The sequence below is a fragment of the Hydractinia symbiolongicarpus genome, chromosome 1 (genome assembly GCF_029227915.1).
Source record: "Hydractinia symbiolongicarpus strain clone_291-10 chromosome 1, HSymV2.1, whole genome shotgun sequence".
Lineage (NCBI taxonomy): Eukaryota > Metazoa > Cnidaria > Hydrozoa > Anthoathecata > Hydractiniidae > Hydractinia > Hydractinia symbiolongicarpus.
The window spans coordinates 5,325,877-5,348,125 of record NC_079875.1 but is presented as its reverse complement, the minus strand read 5'-3'; the positions used below and the strand labels follow the sequence as shown (position 1 = coordinate 5,348,125).

The 22,249-nt window shown below is 32.6% G+C and overlaps 2 protein-coding genes across 2 annotated transcripts; one reads left to right on the top strand and one right to left on the bottom strand.

Moving 5' to 3' along the window:
* The first annotated feature begins 62 nt into the window (after window positions 1-62).
* LOC130633317 (uncharacterized) lies at window positions 63-5,205 on the top strand. The gene is made up of 4 exons (XM_057444543.1): window positions 63-270; window positions 674-975; window positions 3,602-3,721; window positions 4,649-5,205. The coding sequence occupies exons 1-4, from the start codon at window positions 219-221 to the stop codon at window positions 4,850-4,852; spliced, it is 678 nt and encodes a 225-aa protein (XP_057300526.1). The 5' UTR covers window positions 63-218; the 3' UTR covers window positions 4,853-5,205.
* Window positions 5,206-5,310: 105 nt separating this feature from the next.
* On the bottom strand, window positions 5,311-15,719 carry LOC130633265 (uncharacterized). Its single transcript, XM_057444539.1, has 18 exons — window positions 15,438-15,719; window positions 14,763-14,837; window positions 14,605-14,690; window positions 14,143-14,204; window positions 13,727-13,754; window positions 12,923-12,992; window positions 12,762-12,835; window positions 12,147-12,183; window positions 11,860-11,910; window positions 11,444-11,506; window positions 10,685-10,798; window positions 10,269-10,327; window positions 9,709-9,793; window positions 8,846-8,952; window positions 8,286-8,373; window positions 7,821-7,895; window positions 7,117-7,194; window positions 5,311-6,823 (listed from the first exon to the last, which is right to left on the bottom strand). The coding sequence occupies exons 1-18, from the start codon at window positions 15,549-15,551 to the stop codon at window positions 6,803-6,805; spliced, it is 1,287 nt and encodes a 428-aa protein (XP_057300522.1). The 5' UTR covers window positions 15,552-15,719; the 3' UTR covers window positions 5,311-6,802.
* Window positions 15,720-22,249: the final 6,530 nt, after the last annotated feature.

Genomic DNA, 22,249 nt, shown 5'->3' with positions numbered 1-22,249 from the left:
GTCCATAGATATATAAGTAGTTCTAAAATCCGTATTAGTTAAATACAAAAGCAAGTAAAAACCGGTTCTGTTGGAAGCAAATATTTGCACGTTTATCAAATAATTTTTTTTGCTCTTACTCATTGCGAATATCATATTTTGCGAAACTCAAATTACAAAAATAACATTTAGTTTAAAGAATTTTTTGCATCAAAGGTTAAATAATTTTCGCCATTCAAATGGGAAACAACGCTAGGATTTTTCTTCTTCTTCTTCTTCTGCAAGTTAAAAGTAAGTATTTTTGTTTCTTTACCACGCCACCTTTTTTTCTCGGTTAAGTAAGATCTGACACACATTCTGTTTTTTGCTAATCGAGAATTTATGTTTGTTTTAACTTCAAATGTTTTGCGAAGTTTTGTATCAGTCACGAAACTGCCTCAAGTCCCCACATCGATTAAAACTGAAAACAAATATAAAAAAATTCTAGGGACGTATTTTGAATTTTTTAACTAAGAGTTTTACAGAAACACGCATGAGTGAAAAAAATTTTTCTTTTCTAACCTAACAGTTGCGACAAAAGACCAATACCATTCCCATTCCAATACCTTTTACTGCGAGGAAACAAGAAAAACCAACGAAGACGAGGAGCAAAAAGACCTGGGGAAGAGACTGTAATAAAATGATTTTTTTACAGGTATTTTTGCTGCTCCAAATCATTTTCACATTGCAATCAACGTAAATACAACGTGGGTCGATCTATGCCCGAGTATGGATATATTTCGGAACGGATTTTCACATCTAATAAAACAGGATTACAACAATATCGTTTTTGCTAATGAAAAAGAAATGTGTGCTGATGCAAAACAAAATACGGAACAAGTAACTTTGGATTACTTTGCGATAACAAAAGGTGCTAAAGGCGCAACGCTGGATATCAAAGCGACACTGGCGGCAGAGAAAAAACTGTATAAGGGCGCATTGATTGGGCGTTATACGGTAAGTGTAAAGAGCCTAAAATAATTGATTGATTCTGAAGTAACTGTTAAAAATCGACTAATATCTAAACTGGTATAAAATGCGAAAACGTGGTCGGGCGAAAAAAGGCTAGCATCCAATAACAGAACCAATATATAACAAGGGAAGAACATAAATTTTTAAAATATGAGTGGTTATGCAACATAATATCAGTTCTACACAATCTCTTTCCCAGGGCAATTTTTCGCTTATTTGATATCCGAGACGGCGCGAAGAAATGACCCTGGGCCAGGCTGGTTAAAATCAGCACGATTCGTGCTGATTTTTAATTTATGCAAAATTTGGTCATTTTGTTAAGAATTGCATGCGGACCGACGAGAACACCGTATTGCAATAATTTATGCAAAACAATCTTGGATCGAAATCATGGATAGAGTTTGAATTTTAATCAGAAACAAGTTAGCTAAAGTGTTTTGAGTTTTTGCTTCAAGAAAACATGATTGCAGTGTTGCCTTCGCTTTTTTTGGCTACAAACAATTTTAAATATATATTTATTTTAAAGTTTTCAGCCATCTATGCTAGCTAACTAGCAAAGGTCCAAGACGTACTTTTGTAGCTACAAAGGTTGTGCAAACCAAGCTAGCTATACACTTTTTTAATTATGATTTTTAGGTATCTTTATTTCATATTATATTTAGGAGTAAAAGTACTTTTAGCTAGCTATAGCTAGCTTCCAAGCCACAGAATTTTCAGAGGGTTTTGTGATTAGAATTACTGAAGATGCTTATTATTATTTTATTATTGAAATTATTTACCCAGAATATCTAGTTTTAGTTCCTGTTGGTACTACTATCAACAAGGGTCCTGCGAAGGGAGTCCTAGCGCATTTAAAGCCATTGTCGTAACGTGCATATACACCTAAATAAATTGTATTGTCTAAAAAATTACAATTGTTAGGTCAAAATTTATAATTGTCTTTAAAAAAAATATTATCGCCCTGCTTTTAATTGGCTAAATTCAAAAAGTATAGCTATTACAGGATCATTTTTTATGCTAATCCCATCAGACCAGCCTAAAAGCATCTACTAACAAGTTTTAACTCAATATCTTTTTTTCTTTATCCTTCTTTTTTATCACATTACACTTTCGGTTTTGACGAAACGCGTTCCTGGAAACTCATTTACAACTAAATGGCCACTATGGTCAAACCAATTGACTTTTTCAATGAATTTATGTTTGTTGCTTTACTAAGAGATTAAAAGTCATAAAACATAGGATGTTGCATTTCATGCAGTCAGAGAAAATTGTTATTTAATCTGAAAAATAGATTTAATTAAGCGTATAACTATTTAGTAATCTTTTTCAACCAAATCAACAGCATATGATTTTTTTTTGTTTATGTGTTCTGCCTCGAAAGAATATTAGCTAGAGTGTAAAAGAAGGTCTGTTCAGGAGAAATAGGATTAGTTGTGTATACCTGTATATACCTTGTGTTGTATTTGAGCTAGCTAGATAGCTGCTAAACATGTCTTCAAGGAAACCTTCATTGTGTTTTTTACTACACCCTGTGCACAAAAGCTAGCATAGCTAGCTTTCTAGTCTAGTAGCTACCTCCTCAACTGCACTTCAAAAAAAAACAGAAGCTTACTTTAACAGCCTCTGAACACAACTAAACGCTATTTAATTTTGTTTACACATTAAGCTATACTAACAATGCGGAATATTTTATTTTCACAAAAATAAATTAAGTCCAGCAGAACATAAACATTCCAGCGTCCCTTTCGCACATAAACTTAGCCGCCATTATTGTTTTTCTGTTATTATTAAATTTTTTACGCATAAATTAATTTATCTTCATAATTAACGGAAACTTGAGAAACCAATCAGATCTCGAAACTGACCAGTGTGGCCCAGGGTCATTTCTTCTCGCCGTCCGAGATTGTCAGAAAGAGAAAAATGGGCCTGGGGACGAGGTTGAGTTCTACACCGACAGCAAATCAATGATTATTATTACTATTTCTTGCCCCAGAGCTCTTAATTTCGAGGTTTATCTGAAAGAGCTCTGGGGACGAGAAAGGTTCTTATAATATCCATAAATCTCGTTAAATAAACATTGACAATTCTTTTAAGAAGAAATCTAAGAAAACCCAGTGGCATTCATAATTATTTCTAGGTTAAATGATGCGAACAAAAGGTAATATTTAAATTTAATTGGTTTGACGATTTTTTTCGTCCCCTATCTTCCCTCTTACGCTTTTTCAGAGGTAACATTATAGATGGCTTCCAACACTTTTTTTATCCATCCTAAAGCAGCAACGCTTTGGGATTTATATTGGATCTGTAGCCAATTTTAACCAACCAACCAACTTAGTCACCTGTCCCCTCCATTTTTAAAACCATTCTCTTTACATAAAATCGCTGCTTACTTCGTGATAACATAAATTTAACACTCAAATAAAAAGACTGAAAATTTGTTTGGAAATTTAATACGTTTTAACGAAAAAGAAGTGACCATAAGATGTTTGAAAGTCCCCTTTTCCCCAGGCTTGTCACAAGTCATTATACTTTCACTAGCTTTAGCGGTTAGTAAATCCAGTCGAACTGAATTTAAATTTTTGCCATCGTTAAAAAAATCACTTTTCTCTAGATCCTGTCGTTCACGATGAAAAATACCTCAGGTGTTGAAAAAGTTATCTACTCCACAAAGACAATTCTTATTGTTATTGGTATTGTTCTGTTGGTTTATTTGATTGGTCATTTACTTATTGTAAGTATTCTTATTGGTTCGTGTAATCACTATGACGTGATAAAACCAGTTAGTAAAGTAGTGGATCAGGTAGTGCGGGTTGACTTGGTGCTGACTCGCTTGCAGTCGAGTGAGTCTGTCAACTTAAAACCAAGACCACTGTACCCGTCTTATGTAATTACATGTGTAGAGTCAACCAAGCAGGACAACCTTGTCCCCAGAGTATTTTGACTTTTTGATGTGTGACTCCGTAATGACAGCCCAAGGCATCGTTTAAGTCAAAGACCAACTATATCCGATCCTATGCAATTACATGTTTGGAGTTTACAAGTTGAACAACCTCGTTTCTAGGGCATTTTGATGTGTGGCGCCGTAATAGCAGCTCAGGGGCTATGGCACCATTTAAAGTAGGATGCCTGCTGGCTGGTTTTATTAGCCTTCTCAATATAGCAAGTTGGCTGGATTCATGTAGTAATAACAACCTGGGTTGGCTTTGTATTGTTGATGAAAACAAAACCATTGATTTTTGCATGAATTAAAACTGAATGAATTATGGTAGATGCAGTATCTAAAAAAACATTTGAAAAAAAACGGTTGCAACCAGTCAAACCGACTCATGTAATCTCCCCCAGCACTTAAGAATAACAATCCAGAAAAGTTGTAATAACTGGTTCTTAGGAAGAAAAATTAGTTATTTTGTTTTCCAAAACTTTTTTAAATGGAAGTTTAAAAATCTAAGAATATCTAATATCATACTAATAATATCTTTGTATTTGGTGACTAATAACCAATTTGCAATTTTAAGCCATACTCAACCTCTTTTTTCATAAGATTTATTATATTAAGTTGAAACCCCAGGGGTAAGCCACAACTAAGTTTACGTCATTGTTTGCTGTTGTGCGTTTCTTTAATCAAATTTTTATGTCAACAACTGTGTTTACTTTATAGCTTAGTATGAAGTCCTACAGTACGCGTACAGACTCAAAAGAACGGCCGTTGTCATTTATACTAGCAGCAGAGAATGTTTATTTCACAACAGAGGACGGCCCGCTTAGCTCAAAGAAAGCTGATAAACATAGACTGATCTCAACTTCACGAAAATCTGTTCTAAGCAAAACAAAAGGATATGTTGTGAACACTACGCATAAGTAGCCACTATATGGGTGGTAAAAGGTGTTACCAAGCTAAAATGGAATGGATTGGAGACGAAGTAGCTGACTTGGCGCGCCTATAGAATTGAAATCAAAATATCTAATTTTGCGCACACTTAGGCGATAAAATGTTATTATGATGACGGCATGACGAAATGGTTGCGACCACCCTTAAATCCTCTATCAAGATTGCCGCTTATTTTTAAAAAGTAAATTTTAGGACACTTCTGATATTTTTTCTCTTTATTTTCAAACGTGGTTGGTTCCCATAACCTGAACGAAAAATAATTTTTATAAGATATTTTTTGTTAAACTTTGTATGAGTTCTTCGAAGGAGTATGTTTATTTTCAGGAGTTCCAATGATTACCCTGCAAATATCGGGTCATAGATATGTGACCAAGTTAATATCATTTTCTCCCATCTTCACAGTTTATATGGCAACCGAGAAAACAAACTAATACTAAATCTACAATAAATAGAAGAAACAAAATACAATTAACAAATAATTATTGAGTAGAGTAAATTTAATATCTGCATGTGAAAAACATATTTCTTTTAACAATTAACTTTCCATTTAAAAAAACCGGTTTCTGTATGTGTGATATTATTAGACCGTTGTCTGAACGGAATAGCAGAAGTGTGCAAATAGTAACTTTGAAAGTATTAGAGTAACTATGGGAGTGCTCCATGTACACTTACAACCTCGAGCCCAGTATCTTCTGCATTGACGTTGGAATCAAGGTTGCCAACTATTGGTGCATATCCCTCCAATAACTGTCTTTATTTAATACATCTTTTTCAAAAAAACAACCTGCTTAGTTTTACAAGCTGTATCCAAAAACCTCTCAAACGCAACATATATCACAATATATATCGCAGCATATGCTTAAACAGCACTATATATATATATATATATATTATATGTATTAATATATTCAAATACCGTAATGATCCGAACAAACGACCTGGGCGCTTATTAGATTTTTGGAATTTTTGCATGGGCGTTTAATCGAGGAGGGCGCTTAAAAATGCTGGGCGCTTATAAATTTTTCCTAATTTTGTACAAACGGTAATTTTCAATTTTGTTTTTTCCTGAAAAATAAAACTGAACAAATGATGTAAAAAAATAAACTTAGGCTTTCTAGGGTTCTCAATATAAGAAAGTAAAATTTTCAAATAAGCGCTCAGTTTCTCAGGGTAGTCTTCGATTAAGCGCCCCCTTTTATCGGGTGGGCGCTTATTCGAGGGGGCGCTTAATAAGTGCTGGGCGCTTATTGAACATTGAGGAAATTACCTGGGCGCTTAATCGAGGGAGGCGCTTAAAAAATGCTGGGCGCTTAATCAGATCATTACGGTAGTTTTATAGGTAATGATTTTATGCCATTTTGATACATAGCAATAAAAAAAACTACATTACTCCTCTAAGCGCGAGGTTGATCTTTTTGCAACAAAAGTTGTATTACACAAATAATCATGAATAGAATATATAATATGTAACAAAAGTTGTAACATAAATAATCATGAATAGAACATAAAATATACATATAAATATGCAGTGAAAATAACTTTTAATTGTGCCTACAACTGTAAAGCCAGATGTTAGTAAAAAACACGCATTTGGTATTTTGCCTGAATACTTAAATGCTTTGGAATATTTAAAAATCTAAACTAACAAAACTGGAAAGCAGACTCTAAAGTTTTTTTTTCAACGGAAAAAAACTATTTCACTGTATTTAGTTATCAACATTACTAAGAAAGAATTATTTATATATACATACATATTCTGATTAAAGACAAGTTCTTTTGCTCATCACATTGTCTCAACACATTTGTAATAGCTGCTGTATACATATTTCTTTCTTGGATAATGATGGGTTCACGCTTTGTCTTAGTTGCACGATGATTGGTCAAACACGCCTTTCATTCACATACGATTGGTTGAGGGATAATTCATGACGATACTGTGGCTGTCTACGTTAAAATACAAAATATATACATTGCAAGACGGGCTAACACGCTGGGTGGGTGGACACGTTAGAGATAACTTGGACTCGCGCATGCTAATGACAGCGTGTTAATACTTTAGCGCGCGCGTTCACGGATAAATATAGATGCGCGAGTGTGGGGTAGAAGTGTGTTAGTTCGGTGGGCAAGGTAAAGGTTACATAGGTACAGATTGCTCTGGCGTGGTAAATACATACACGTGAAACTGTTAACGGTATTATGAAGTAAACAGGCTTCGATCACACAACAGTGTAACTTACATCGCACACTGTTAATTGGTCCAGTTTGTACGAGACTTCACCACATTCTGTTGCTATACTGTCATGGTAAACAGCAATCTAAATAAACATAGTGCAACATAGCAGCCAACTTAAAGTAGTCCCTTAAATGTTCATGAAAATTAATTTGTGAATCAACATGCCTGACATAGTGACTGTCAAGTATTTGCAATTTCTTCTTTATTATTTTATTTTTTTATTGCTTGTGTTTTAAGGTTCGCCTTAATTTTAGCCATAATTAAGTTTTTTAATACACAGATACAACGAAAATCCCTAAGCAGAATCAAGGGAAATGTAAAACAATCCCAAAAATGAGATAGCGGGATTTAGACTAATAGAAAGGAAAGTAAGCGTACAAAAACATAGAAGACACGTACTGTAACTACACAGAATTATTTCTAAAAGTATTCAAAGTTTTTCAAGGTTGGGGAGGCACCTTGATAACGTAATCAAGTTGAATTTTGGCAAAAATTACGAGTTGTTTTATTTCAAATACGAAAATGGCGAGTTGTTTTATTTAAAGTACGAAAACGGGGAGCTGTTTTATTAAAAGTTCAAAAATTTATACAAAAACTTTTGTCATGTCCAAACCTTCGCTTGCAACAAATTTTATCATTCACGACTTCTTTCGCACAACACATTATATACCACCGAGTTAGCTTTTGTATGCAAGGCAAGGTGTATACCTTTTTCTGCAATGTAATTTGTTTGTCCTTCATCATCTTCATGATACTTTTGTGCTCTTTCTGCTCAAGTAATTCCTAAAAAAAATTGTGGCGGAGATTTTTGTTAAGATGACTTCTTCATAACGCAATGTAACACAATTTTTTATCAACAATAAAAAACAAACAGCAATAAAAGGGAATAGTGATCATTTTATTCCTAACCCACAAACTTTGAATTAAAATTGTGCCACAAGGGATGATTTAGTCATAAAATTGTAATGTGACCACCTATAAACGACACATGTCGACATGCAACGATTCTGTTCACACTATACCGGGTAGATTTTCATAATGGCATAAAAATATATCCGGTATAATGTGAACATGGTCCAAAAATTGTCCAATCTATGCAGTATTAAATTTGCAAGAAAACAACATCAACAAAAAACAAACAAACAACAAATTCGATCCTATCAAAAATTCAACCTGTTCTGTTAAATTCTTCATTTCCATTCGAATTTGATTCAACTTTTCATTTTTCTCCATTACATCAGAGAGTACTTTAGCTTCTTTTCTAAAAAAATAAAAACACAAGCAATCATTGTACGCGCATACTGTTACCTACAGTCGAGACGAAACGACACACAGCGTCCATCTTTTAAAGTCCAATTTATCACATAGTAAGGTTAAAAGTTAAATCTTAACCAATCGTTGCTCAACCACATCAAAAGTGTGAGAATATAGACAGTTCAAGAACACTTCTATAAGAATGTATAACCCTTTCCTGGCTTAAACTAAATTCTCATTTTTTTCTGTTTCTCAGAGAGTCTACAAGATGATAAATTTAAAAAAAAATATATTAAATAATGAGAAAAATAACCTTTAAAACAAAAGATATGACAAAGATTATGATACAAAAGATCTGGAAGTAAAAATTTGAAACAGGCATGAGTTTTTGTCGAACCTTATCGAAGACCAACAAGTCTGAATACCAGGTTGTCAAGGTACGACAAACCTTTTTTTAACAAATCACACTTAAAACCTACTCATTTAGTTTCTTTTGAGTTTCATTACAGATCTCCATTTTCTTGTTGTATTTAGAAGTAAAACGATCTCGTTTCTCTGTATGACTTTGAATTAAACGTTGAAGATTCTACAACGAAAAACAACAACAACATCTCATAACCATATCCATATAAATGAACACAAGCCTCGGTATATAAACTGTATTTGCCGTGATTTAGTAAAAATTAGGTATAACAAAATAACAATTTGTGGTGCTGAGCTGTCCAAATACAAAGTCTGATTTGATTTTCGATTTTGTCATAATAATATATTGTTATTCATTTTTTAATAAATCGTTTTATATTTTCACTCTTACTTACAACAATGTGTTCTATATTACAGGTTGAGTTGGTGAGGGCAGTACTTTTTTACTAGCAACTTTTCTTTTTACAGTGGCACATCAAAACTGCTTTGTATTTGTTACACTATGTTCGACTACATCTGCAAAATAAGAAGTTAAAATAACTTTAAATAACTATATAATTGTTGACAAGTTTGAAAGTTTTTTAACCTGTGAAATTTAAATGGCACACGGACCAATGCCATATGGGTGGTATACATTCCATCTCAGAAAACCTGTTTACAAAGAGAATCCCAAAAGAAAATCTAGGTTAGCTCATTTTATAAATTTATTCTTTTGGTATTTGTTTACATTGTGAGATACATTTTAATAATGGTTTTGCGTATTGCCTGCTAAAAAATGCTAACAAAAATGAGCTGTAAATCATATTATGAGTTATTTTTAAACAACACGCATGTATCAATAAATTGGGAATGACAAAAATTTAGCATGACATTCTAAAAAATCATTATTCTAAACAATACATCATAGTTGTATACTCACTTGTTTGTCAGCTGATAAGTTCTTCAACTTAATCGATTGTTCAACTGTTCGATCTCGAATTTTTTCAATCTCGCTTGTGGCAACCCTTTAAAAAATAATACATAAAAAAACAAAACAATATAACATATAAAAATTACTATCAAAGTTGGGAGTACTCTGTAGAGAAGTGCTCGTCTTATGCAGACATTAAACAACTTAGATTGAATGTTTTCATTAGAAGGAACGAACAGCCAAACTGGTATATACCAGAAATAACATTGTTCGGGAAATGAGTTAAATTGGTTTTCATCAAAAAAATTGTAAAGGTAATTGATCCAGAATTTTGTCGTTCATTTTTTTAAAACACTGCTGTGATAAATAAGAAACTGTAACTGTAATGTGACAGCAGAATGAAAAAAATTATGTAATTCAAAAGTGATCGAATTATGATGGAAATATAGACATAAAATATCTTTAGATCGCCTTCAGTCACATTACAAGAAACCCACTCCTTGTGAGCAATCGAATATTTCAACAGTTGCAAGACAAAGATAAACACAGCATCACATCAAAACACATACATGCAAGCGTTTGTATCTTCGTTTATGTTGGTGATTAGTTTCAAAGCCGAAGGTGCAACCTAAAAAAATAGTGAAACTTGTGAGAGAAAGGGTTTTCGAACTATTTTGTGCATGTAATGCATTTTTAGCTTTTGTTGTGCAAACAAGCAGTCAGTCTCATACAGCACAAAAGAAAATATAAAAGAATTTATAGTAAAATATTTGAACACAACAATACGGTAGAAATTTTAATTTAATTTTTCAGAATATCTACCCTTTATTTAAGCCTTTAGTTTTGTAAAGGCTTTCAAGGAGTTGCAGCAATCTGGTCATCAAAACACATGCTTATATCAAGTGTCAACAACAGAAGTTACTTTGAAATCATTACTAATCAAACTGTAAGAGTAAAAAAAGTCCATGTTCAAACCATTACGTACCTCACCAAAGCCATTATATATCTTCTCTTTTACAGCCAGCGTGTGACCACGGTTAAGATGCTCTTCTACAGCCTCTTTGCCTTGACGAATTAACTTCGAGGCTTTGGCCACAGTCTAATATAGCAAGATAAAAGCAAATTAGAAGTATTATAAATAATCGAGGTAAAGTCCACATAGAAATATGGGTTGTATGAGAAGTAGTTTGTGGTATGCTTGCAGTATGCTTCCAAAATGTCTCCACATCACATGCTACTGTAAATATGAATACTTTAAAAATGCATGCCTTAAACAAGCTTCTTATTTTCTTCAAATAATACTCTTTGTTTGTCTCTGCACGATTTTCAAAGTCGTGCTACAGATACACAAAAATGTAAATTGGCTGGGATTTGCAGAAAAAGGAATAAGATTTATCCACAGCTACTCCTCTAACAATACCTATATCCTGTTTAAGATGGTAGCCAGATGAAATATCTCCAGAATATGTATGACAATAAATCTATCTATTTTCCCTAGGCTTGTCAGATCTTAGTTTAATAAACGAAATGTTTAAAGAAAAAAAAGCAGAATTATACTACTCAAAAAAAGTAAATTCTGTAGGGAAAACAAAAAAAAAACTTTATTTACTTTGTATTTTAATTAAAAAAGTTGGTTTTCTTATGCTTTACATTTTGTTTTTAAATCCCGAAAAACAACCTATATAACCGTTATTTACACAAGGATTCACATGACTCCAAAAAGAAATCGAGGAAGAGAACTTACCAAAACATTTTGTAATTCTTCCACTTCACTTTTTACTGCGAGATTACTTCTTTGTGTTTGCTCCTTCAAAATAAAGAGTGACTGAGATTTAGATTTTTGCCCTCAACATCACTTCCAAAAAGAGTTTCGAAGAATGTTTAAATGCTTTTTAAATGTGATTTAAAGAATTCGAGGATTCTTAAGATGATATAAAGTGACTGTATTACAGCCAAGTGAGAGCTTATATCCTGCTGAAAAATTAATCCACAGTTACAGCAATTTAAAAATTTTTTATTCGAAAATATCTTTAAGTAATGTCGTTCAAGTTGTTTGTATATGTGCTATGAGTCGAATTGTTGAGTTGAGTTAAGTGATGATTCTGCACCACAACATGTTCACAGAGGTACAAGTTGTAAAATAAGCAGTAACATGCTTACTTTCAGGGCATCTGTCTCCTGCTGTTTAGCTTTCAGTGCACTCAAGTTCATCTAAATACAAGACATTAAGACTGCAGTATACAAAAAACAAACATTTTAGATTTTAGCAAAAAAAAAAAAAAAAAATCTGGGTTCTTATTGGTCCAAATGTAATTGACATGTCAGATCATTTTGCACTGCTTGGAAATAATTTTTAATTTTAGAGAATTATCCAAAAATATATACACTAAAACTTTTCGACCAAAAGTTTAGGACTGCTACACTAAACCAAAGAAGGTAATACAAACCTCTTGGACAGCTTTCTGTTTCTCAATCTTTTGAGCTCTATATTTTAAATAAATGATAGTATATTAATATAAAAAATAAATACAAAATGCATATCGTGCAGAATTTATATTGCTGACTCATCATATAGAACAAAGAAACTGACGCGCACATTGAAATAGAAATACAAAGTAAGATGCAATTTCAAAAAAAAAAAATTTAATACATGCAAAAATTAGTATATTCAACACTTTTATATATGCAAATTTTTTTTTTGGCACTTTTCAAACCTATTTAATGCTAAAATAACCAAACCGACAATACAAAATGGCATTTTAGATGTGGCCAAAGAAAAGTGTTTTCTAATATAAAATTCTATGCTAACAAACTGAAATAAACACTCTCTTCCAAATACAACAGTGGATATTTACACGTTGCATGTAAAAAATCAAAATGATATCATAGTGATGTCATTAACTTAAGTTTTTGTTAGGGTAAAGTAAAAGAATGTTTATGAATTTTATATAGATTTAATATTAGCGAAACAAATAAATTGCATTAAAGTATTTGCATGATGAAGTACTGTAGTATTTGTATGATGAAAAGTTTAATTACCAAAACTTTAAAGGCTGACTTACTTGAGTAGAGCAATTTTTTCTTTTAAATGATCTCTTCTTTTAGCATATATTTCTTGATCTTTTATCAAAGTTTCCTTAGAAATAATAGAAATACATTATCCACTTTCATGGAGGCAAAAACTCAACACCAGCAAAAACTAAATTCAAAACAAAGATCTCACCAACTTGTTTGACACTTCAGTTTTCACACTTTCATATTGCAAGTGAAATTGCGCAAAGTTGACAATTGCACTAAAGAAGAAAAAAATCAACATAGAGAGGATGAAAGACTTATTAATTCAGTGGTCCTATGTGGTTACAGCTCCCTCCATGGAGTCACAAAATCAATTAAGTACACATTTAAACCACATGACAGGCTACACAGGGTTCGAATTAGAAAAGTAAAGTCGGTTTGCAAACATTTCTGCACTCTGTAACGAAGTAAACCACCATCTAGATGTGACCTGGGAACACCTTAGATCAATTACCATTTTTCTATCACCGTTCTTCATTCTTAAATTCTTAAAATGCGATCTAAAACAGCATTTCTATCGTCATTCTTTGTTCTGAAGTTCTTAAAATGCAATCTAAAAGCCTTTCTGTCACCGTTGTTCGTTCTTAAGTTTTTAAAATGTGACCTAAAAAACCTTTTCTATCACAATTCTTCGTTCTCAAGCCTTTAAAGTGCTATCTAAAAAAGCATTTCTATTGCCACTAAAAATATTCGATTCGCAACTTTATCGTTTTTTTCGCAAAGTGATTAGCAAAAATGGCATTTCGATTCACCAAAAATTAGTAGAACATATTAGAAGACTATTAAAAAGCCTATACAAATATAATCAAACAACAAAAATAGTTTCTGGAATTACAGATAATGCCTTAAGTTTGTTTTGATAAGAACCTGAGTATACAGAGTAATTGTGTAACTACAGTTATAACATATATAACATGCTCTCACACAGGAAAATAATGTGCTAACAACACACCTGAGCAGCCTTCTAGTTCTTTTTTTAGCTAAATTTTAAATACATACAAAAAAAATAGATTAATAAACAAATGTCATATTTACAAAAACAACACATAATGGATACAAAAATTGTTCATATTCCCTAAGATAGAGCCAAACCATTGGGTTCAGATAATATAGTAGATAATATATCTATCCTACTAATGCAACAGGAAAATAAATATTATTTTTACAGAGACAGGCTATCATTAAAATTTTTTTACTTCTTGTCGAGCTAAGTGCATCTTTTCTCAAACTTTTCAGGGTGGTTTTGGTCAAGGTCTAGCATTCCTAACTTAAGAATTACATAAATTTAAGCACATAGTGAAAATATAAACAACTTCTATAACAAGGCAAAAAGGTATTTAAAAATGTGTAAAGAAAAAATGCACTTACTGGGTGCAATCAAATCACTCATAGAAAAATTGTTTATACAGCATGCATTGAATAGATATTCCCTAAAATAAAATACGAAAAACAACTTATATATATATACAATATTGTCAATGCGAAAAAAAAAAGACAGAAAAAAAAAACAGTAAAAACTTCAATTTAATTATCCATCCTAGTGTTAGAAAATGGTTTATAATCAACAAAAGGTTATTTAGAGCGTTGGATTATTAAACAGTTGAAATTGGAAAATATTTTTTTTAGCGTAGTGCACTATAAATATGTTATGAATTTGAAATAATAGCAATTGGTTAAAAACGTTACAGCTAATTTAGAAATTATTATAATTAATGACAGGCGAATGGTGAATTTCCATAGATATTTTTACTGGGAGAAATATTCTATTTAGTAATATCTATTCACAATGATAAAAATAGTAATAAAACAAAGTTTCAGAAGTAAACTTACAAAGCTTTTATAAACAGTAATTGTCCAGTGGCTTCTTCAATACACAGTTCTGGATGGGCAACAGTTTCCATAACATGTAGAGGTACCTGAAATATCATTTCAGCTTAAATACACAAAACAAAATCAAGATATTAAATTCAAAAACACAAAAAATGTACCTGGGAAATTTGTTCATTTGACACGTTTAATAGATGGCATATAAATCCACTGTAAACAGGATACAACTTGTTATACTAAAATCAATTTTATTATATTATTCAGTATACCTTTCCAAACACTTCAATTATTCCATGTGAAAAAATAAAATAAAAAACATAAACTTTATATTTTTCATAATTTTCCTACATACAATAATGAAAATTGGTTTGCTTGTTATTATATTACGTATTGTAACATAAAAACACTTCAAAACATGCGTTCCTTCAAGTCATCATAAAATTAATGGTTTTTAAATCACGTTTTTACTTTACTTCACTTTTTCTTGAAAAATTTCAGCAACAACAGCTTCTTTCTTAATCTTAACTAAGCACCATGCTTCAATAAAAAAAGTCTTGTGTTTTAACTTTATATCAAGAAAGCACAACAGCTTTCTGCTTACAGGTGAGAAAATAGTAGAGAGTTTTTTTATCCCATGAAATGAGCAATAACAATGACTCGAATCCAGTGTGATAAAACTTTACCGAAGACACCCGCCACCGCCGCGAAAAAAAGGTAAACCAACATATCACACTACTCCGTATGTGTGATTTAATAAACTCAACTTTTAAATAAGGACTTTCATAAAAATTTCAATGTCAATTCAATGAAACAAATAGAAACCAAACCAAACTTACAGTTGGAGTTTTCAAATCATTTGCGGTAAATTGCTCATTTGTAATGTCTTTAATTACAGAAAGTATTAATTCCTCATCCAATATTGGAACCTGGATTTCACTAGCTGATGCCATATTATATATATATATTTCTAAAATTTTGAAAAAAATCCATAATTTTGCATCTAACAGTCTGAAAAACAGAGATTACAATTTATTAGTTTTTGCAATATGAGAGTAAATAGAGTTACGTATTTTCTGTAACACTGTATGGATGTGGCATAATAGCCCCAGCCTAAGTCTAGGATCTACTATTTTACCAATTTTACTGCTACTGAAACTAGTGTAATTTACAGAATAGACAATTCAAACAATGCTAGAGTAGCACAACAATTTAAAAAATTGTAGGCACAGTAGGGCCATGACATTTTTAATGTATATATTCTTTTTTTGTAATCAATCATACAAACCTAATTATTATACTTTTAAGAAAAATATTTCATAGCCACTTGTGCTTTCCTCATCCTTTTCATAATTCACTTTTCCTAATATTACTGTTTTTCAAGTAACAGAAAAAGATACATGTTGATGTTCGAAGCAGTCATTTACATATAAGACCAGCTGGCAAGTATTGCAACCATTTTAATCACAAAATAGGTAAAAACTATATAGCTCACAGTACAAGAAACTGAAAATATTTAACCACATCATTGGTTGGCTTCAGTTACTAGTTAGTCAAATCAAAGGTTAAGAAAAACGTAAACATTGATAAAATGATAAGGTATATAAACATTTCTTTAAAAAGATTAAGCTACTAAAAGCTATCTAAATATTATATGTAAGTGCTAAATTTATAATCGTTTAATACATCATATATACAAAAGCTACAGTTTTTCACTCTAATCAGTCTGGTCCTAGGGCAGTACTGTAGCGAATTTGTGTTTGTTTATAGACCCTACATATAAAAATTAGAATTTTCACTAAGCTTTTGCAAACAATATAGCTAGCTAGAACACATGCGTGCAGCGCTTTCTAAAAAGTTTAAAAAAAAGTGTTTAAAGATAGGTCTAACCTGGGCTCCTCATGCCCCATCGTAAAACACCGTGCCCAGTCTTAAGTCTCCTAGATTAGGCAGAAACGAAACCACTCGAAAAAGAGGTAAAAGTTTTAAAACAGTTCAGCATTGAATTAGCAGTATACAAATTGCAATTCCTGACATTCCTTTTTTTAGTTTAAAAGTATATATGCATGTTTGAAACTTTAACCAAAAGGTCGAAAGCATGGCAAGTTTGGTAAAGGACGTCTCTTATAAATGTAAGAAGGAATGGGTAAACAAAATGAAGAAAGACTTAACAATTATATATGAAACATAATCACATATACCAAATTAGTAGGATGCAAAATAAGAAAAGTGTCTGAAGCTCACTTGAGGGAGAATGCCTCATTTTATGGCATACAATTTTGCGAGGCTTTTCTTCTAGTTAGCTAGCTAGCTAGCTATATATATATTACAGTTGGAAAAAGAAACATAGTTTGTCTAGCAAAAAAATTAAGAAAAGACTTTTAAGTCGAACCTTGAGATATATATATTTTTTTCTGAAACTAATTGTAAAAAACTATAAGGAAAAATGATATTAGCTGGCTAGCTAAAATAAAAAACAAACAAACAGCATCAAAAGAGTTTACAAATGCGGCTGCCATTATGACAGTTTTGCCGCCGTTGCTTACCTATACGTCCGAATTGCTAAAATGTACTTTTGCCCCCGCCGGATGCCTGTCGGCAAAAGGTTTGCGGAGCGGGAACAGTCGGCAAGCAAAATATTTTGCTCGACGGTGCTCTCAAGAAATACTTAAAGCAATTTACAAGTCCTCAAACAACCACTCCCTAGGGGTCTTTTTCGATAATGGTTGGTCTCCAGGTTTCTTTTTACAATAAGAGTCGAGGTGCCAGAGTGTTCTGTGCAAGTTATTAAAAATCATGACTCTGTTATAAACAGATTCCTTTTTCAGAAAGTGCAAACGACATACACGTTGCAAAAAATTTTTATAGAAAATACTACAAATAATTGCGCCTTTCTGTACTTCATGTTTTTAGGTTTGAACTATTTGTCATAGTATGACTCATATTGACTAAACGATTATTTAGGTCTTAAGCGCTTATTAAAAAGTTTTCAGAATAAGCATTCTATTACGCAGAGCTATTTGCAATAAACATCGGAATTTTTTTTTTAGTCATAACAACAACAACAACATCAAGAACAGTGCATAGTATACACTGACCCGCAATGCAGCGTCTTCGAATTTGCTAAATTAAACATACAAAAGTTGCATAACGGATATACATCGTTTTGGGTTTGATTTCTTTGTTACGTTTTCATCTGATAAAGGCAACAACATTGAAGTACCCTGCATGCGTTGACTGTTGACAGTTATCAATCAATAACAGTAAAAAAGAATAAATTAAAAATCTTTAGCGGCAAGCATGTTTAAAGTTATTCACATTTTCGTCCCCAGGGCATCTTGTATCTTTTCTAACATCAGATGGCGATACGAACATGGCCCTGAAGGAGGCTGGTATGTTATAAAACCTGATTGATGCGGATATGTCACATCATTATTACATCATACAAAACATTTTGGCGAGGCGGCGACTCTGTGACAAACAGGAGGAAGCTGTTCGTATTAAAATGGAGGAGGTGAAAACATGATACTTATACAGCTGTATTAGAATCATGTTTTTTTTTTTAAGTGAAAAATTTAATAAAAAGCATCACTAATCAGTGAGAGTACAAAATAAAACATCAAAGAAATGCTGCTTGCATGGAAATATTTCAATCAATAGATGGGAATGTTTAATAACTAAAAAAGTAGCTAGCCAGAATGTTAATCTCGCCGTCCCGAGATAAAAAAGAGACAACAGGCGCTGGGAACGAGGTTGGTCGACACTACACAATGTAAAAATGCTGTACGATTGAAATTGAATTCATAACCTCTTTAATCGTCTGATGCTGTTTTGTTTGAATTGGGAGAGAATCGTGCTGAAGGGACTGAAAAAGTGTTCGAATTAGAGAAATTCAAATTGTAGAAAGTTTTTTTATAAGAGTTTCTCAAGGAAAATTAACGGTGACTGAGCACTCGTTTGAATTATAGAAATATTCGAATTATAGAGCTTCGAAATAGAGGGAGTCAACTGTAATTTTCTTTTCTTTTCCCCTGCTCACATCACAACTCGTTATAACTTCCCTCAGTTTTTATTGTTTACGTGTTTTTTTTTTCACTTTTCTTCTTTAAAAGAAGAAATATTGAACGTTGTATTCGATTTCCTATTTTGATTTGCACATTTCGCGCCGAAAAGTCACTTCATACCCAGTACGAAAAAAAAAATCTTTTTTTGAAATAGGCCAGTTTGTAATCTGGAGGTCATAAGCGGAACTGAACTAAACTTCATAAGTGGACACCTGACAAACTTTTTAAAAAAGTTCCTCGGTAAGAAATATTTTCGTTTGCTTAAATGGCAAATGGGTTTCATTCTAAGATGGCGGAACGTGCGGTCACTGGCTTGTGGCTAGCAGTTTTTATTTTCATAGTTTGGCTTACGGTTTTCCGAGTGAGCAAAAAGAATTTTTGTACAAACGATGGTGTTAGCATTACGATGAATGCAGAAGATATGTATGAGCAGGAGAACTTTGCTTTATCATCTTTATTTACACAGAAGAAAAATTATTCGAAATTCAAACCGAGATCGTTGTTACACATTTTGTTGATCATATGTGGAGATGTGGAGACATGTCCCGGTCCTAATCCATGTATGGAGAATTTGATAAAGAAAAAAGGAATACGCATATTTCATCAAAATATCAGAGGGTTATTACAAAGTTTTGAAAAAATCCAATCGTTTTTTGGTTTGTATAAAAACGTAGATTTATTAACACTATCCGAAACACATATTCATTCTCACAGTTTTAACGATGACGATAGTTTGTATCAAATTCCGGGGTACAAGTTCATTAAAAAGAACAGAACAAATGGTACCCACGGTGGTGTTGCCATGTATATATCAAATAAAATCAGTTGGAAACGAAGAAAAGATCTTGAAAGAGATGAAGTTGAAGGTATCATTATAGAAATATTCCAGAAAAACTCAAAAAGTTTCTTAGTTGGGAGTTTTTACAGACCCCCGGATGGGTCAAATTATCTTCACGCACATTTTAACAACATTTTCGATGATATGTTAACTCTCATTAACAGTACAAATCTTGAGACTATAATCCTTGGGGACTTCAATGTTAACTACGGAAATAGAAATATATGCAGAGAATTAAAAGACTTGATTACTTTGCACGGTTTTGTTCAATTGATAACTAAACCAACTCGAGTGACTGAAGATACGAGTACTATAATTGACATTATTTTAACTAACAACAAAAGTTTAATATCTACGGTTGATGTAGCACCATTAGATTTCAGCGATCATGACATGATAGGATGCGTGCGTAAAATGAATCACGTTAAATACCAATTCAAAACTATTACATGTCGTAATTATTCAAAATACAACAAATCGCATATGTGCCGTGATCTTGAATCGGAAGAGTGGAATGCACTTTATGATATGACTGATGTAAATCGTGCATGGACATTTTTCAAAGATATTTTAACAACGGTATATAACAAGCATGCTCCCAAGATAACCAAACGAGTAAAGGGAATACATTGTCCATGGCTCACACAGGAAGTAAAAGGGCAGATTAATCATAAAGATCAATTGTTACGCAAAGCGCGAAGATCTAAAAATAAAAACGACTGGACTTCATTTAAAATTGCCAGAAACCACTGCAACAATTTAGTTCGAAAAGCAAAAAGAACTTACCATCAAGATTTATTGTACGAAAATCGAAACAATCCTCAAAAATTTTGGAAAGCTTTAAAGTCAGTTTTTCCGTCCAACAATAAAACACCTGAATCGTTAGTAAAACCTGTTGACGACCAGGCCAGTAACCGTTCGAAAGCAAACAAGTTTTGTAATTTCTTTAGTACTGTTGCTCGGGATTTGAAGAATCGTTTTATACCACTCGTCAATTTCGCTTGGAAACGTCAACAACAGAATCGCTCTAGAACTGAGGAAGTCTTTGAGTTTTCGTATGTCAGCAAAGTGTACATCCAAAAAGAACTGAAATCGTTAAAGCGTAGCAAAGCAACTGGATTTGATAATTTACCTCCTAACTTGATAAAGGACAGTGCCGAGATGATTTCAAAACCAATGGCATTCATTGTAAATCTTTCTTTAAAGACCGGAGTTATGCCAACTGAATGGAAAATTGCTTTGATCAAACCTCTTCACAAATCTGGAGAACGAGCAAATCCTGATAATTACCGCCCTATTTCAATACTGCCTGTGCTGTCCAAAATTATGGAAAAAGCTGTCCACAACCAATTGAGTGAATATTTAGAATCCAACAATTTACTGTCAGAGAAGCAATTTGGCTACCGTAAAAAGAGATCGACCGAGCTTGCAACAGCATTATTGTTAGATGATATAAGAAAAGCTGCAGACAAAGGAAAAATTACTGGCGCGATATTCATTGACTTATCGAAAGCTTTCGATACCCTTGGACACGCAACCCTTCTAGCAAAGTTAAAACAATATGGGGTAAGCAATGTCACACTTCAGTGGTTTGAGAGCTATTTGTTTGACAGAAAACAAATTGTTGGTTTTGACGATGTGTTATCCGATCCTTATCCGGTTTTGTGTGGGGTGCCACAAGGTTCTATCCTTGGACCTCTACTGTTTTTAATTTTCTTTAACGATTTTCCGGACATTCTGAAAAAAGCTGACGTTGTGGAATTCGCTGATGATACTGTTATCTACGTTTCTTCAAACAAAATTTCTCAGATAGAAGAATTGTTAAATAATGATTTAAAGAACATCAGCTCATACTTTCGTGAAAATGAACTTGTGATTAATTTAAAACCTGGAAAGACTGAGTGCGTGCTATTTGGGACAGCAAAAAGATTAGCAATGTCAAAAGCTGACTTTGCATTGCTTTTTGACGGAGTACCAATCAATGTGACTACATCTTATAAATATCTTGGTACAGTAATCGATCACACTCTTAATATTGGTCCGCAATTTGATAGTATGTACAAAAAGTCCTCGTCAAAGTTAAGGTTGTTGTGTAAACTCAAGTATTTCTTGAACGAAGAAGCTATCAGACGTGTTTATCGATCTATCATACAATCTGTTATTCGATATAATTGCTTGTCATTTTTAAATTTAACAGCAACACAATCACAAAAATTACGATCGTTGGATAGACGAGCAATAACGATAACAAAAGATGCGAGTATCAACACATCAGACATGATTAAAAAACATGCTGTTAAGTTGGTAAAAAAATGTTTGGATGGTGATTGTTGCTCGAATTTTGATAATTATTTTACTTTAAACTCCCATAATTTTTCAACTAGAAATCAGAATTTTCTTTTAAAAATTCCTAAAATAAAACTTGAGTTTGCTCGGTCGGGTTTCTTCTTTCAAGGAGCTAGGCTTTTCAACTCCTTGCCCAAGGAGATCCGGCAGAGTGGACATGAGTTTAGTAACAAGTTACTAAATTTTGAGTTTAGATAAATTCTTTGAGTATTTTTTATACTTTAAGTTTTCTCGTAATACACCTTTTAGATTGTTCATGGCGACTTGTTCTAAGTTACACTTGCCGAGATAGTTCGTCGAATTTTTAGTTTTTGGTTATATTGATTTATTTGTGTGATTGTGTGTATGTGTAAACTAGTTTTTAATTTCTTTTCGATGGCAACTACTTCTTTCCTGCCACTGT

Excerpts from the sequence above, each read along its gene's own strand:
- LOC130633265 (XM_057444539.1), bottom strand. The coding sequence starts at position 15,551 with ATGGCATCAGCTAGTGAAATCCAGGTTCCAATATTGGATGAGGAATTA. Across the intron at positions 11,507-11,859 it reads AGGAGACAGATGCCCTGAAA|GAGCAAACACAAAGAAGTAA; the intron begins GTAAGCATGTTA and ends TTTATTTTGAAG. Across the intron at positions 8,374-8,845 it reads ACTCAAAAGAAACTAAATGA|AAAAGAAGCTAAAGTACTCT; the intron begins GTAGGTTTTAAG and ends TTATTTTTTTAG.
- LOC130633317 (XM_057444543.1), top strand. The coding sequence starts at position 219 with ATGGGAAACAACGCTAGGATTTTTCTTCTTCTTCTTCTTCTGCAAGTT. Across the intron at positions 976-3,601 it reads CATTGATTGGGCGTTATACG|ATCCTGTCGTTCACGATGAA; the intron begins GTAAGTGTAAAG and ends ACTTTTCTCTAG. Across the intron at positions 3,722-4,648 it reads TGATTGGTCATTTACTTATT|CTTAGTATGAAGTCCTACAG; the intron begins GTAAGTATTCTT and ends TTTACTTTATAG.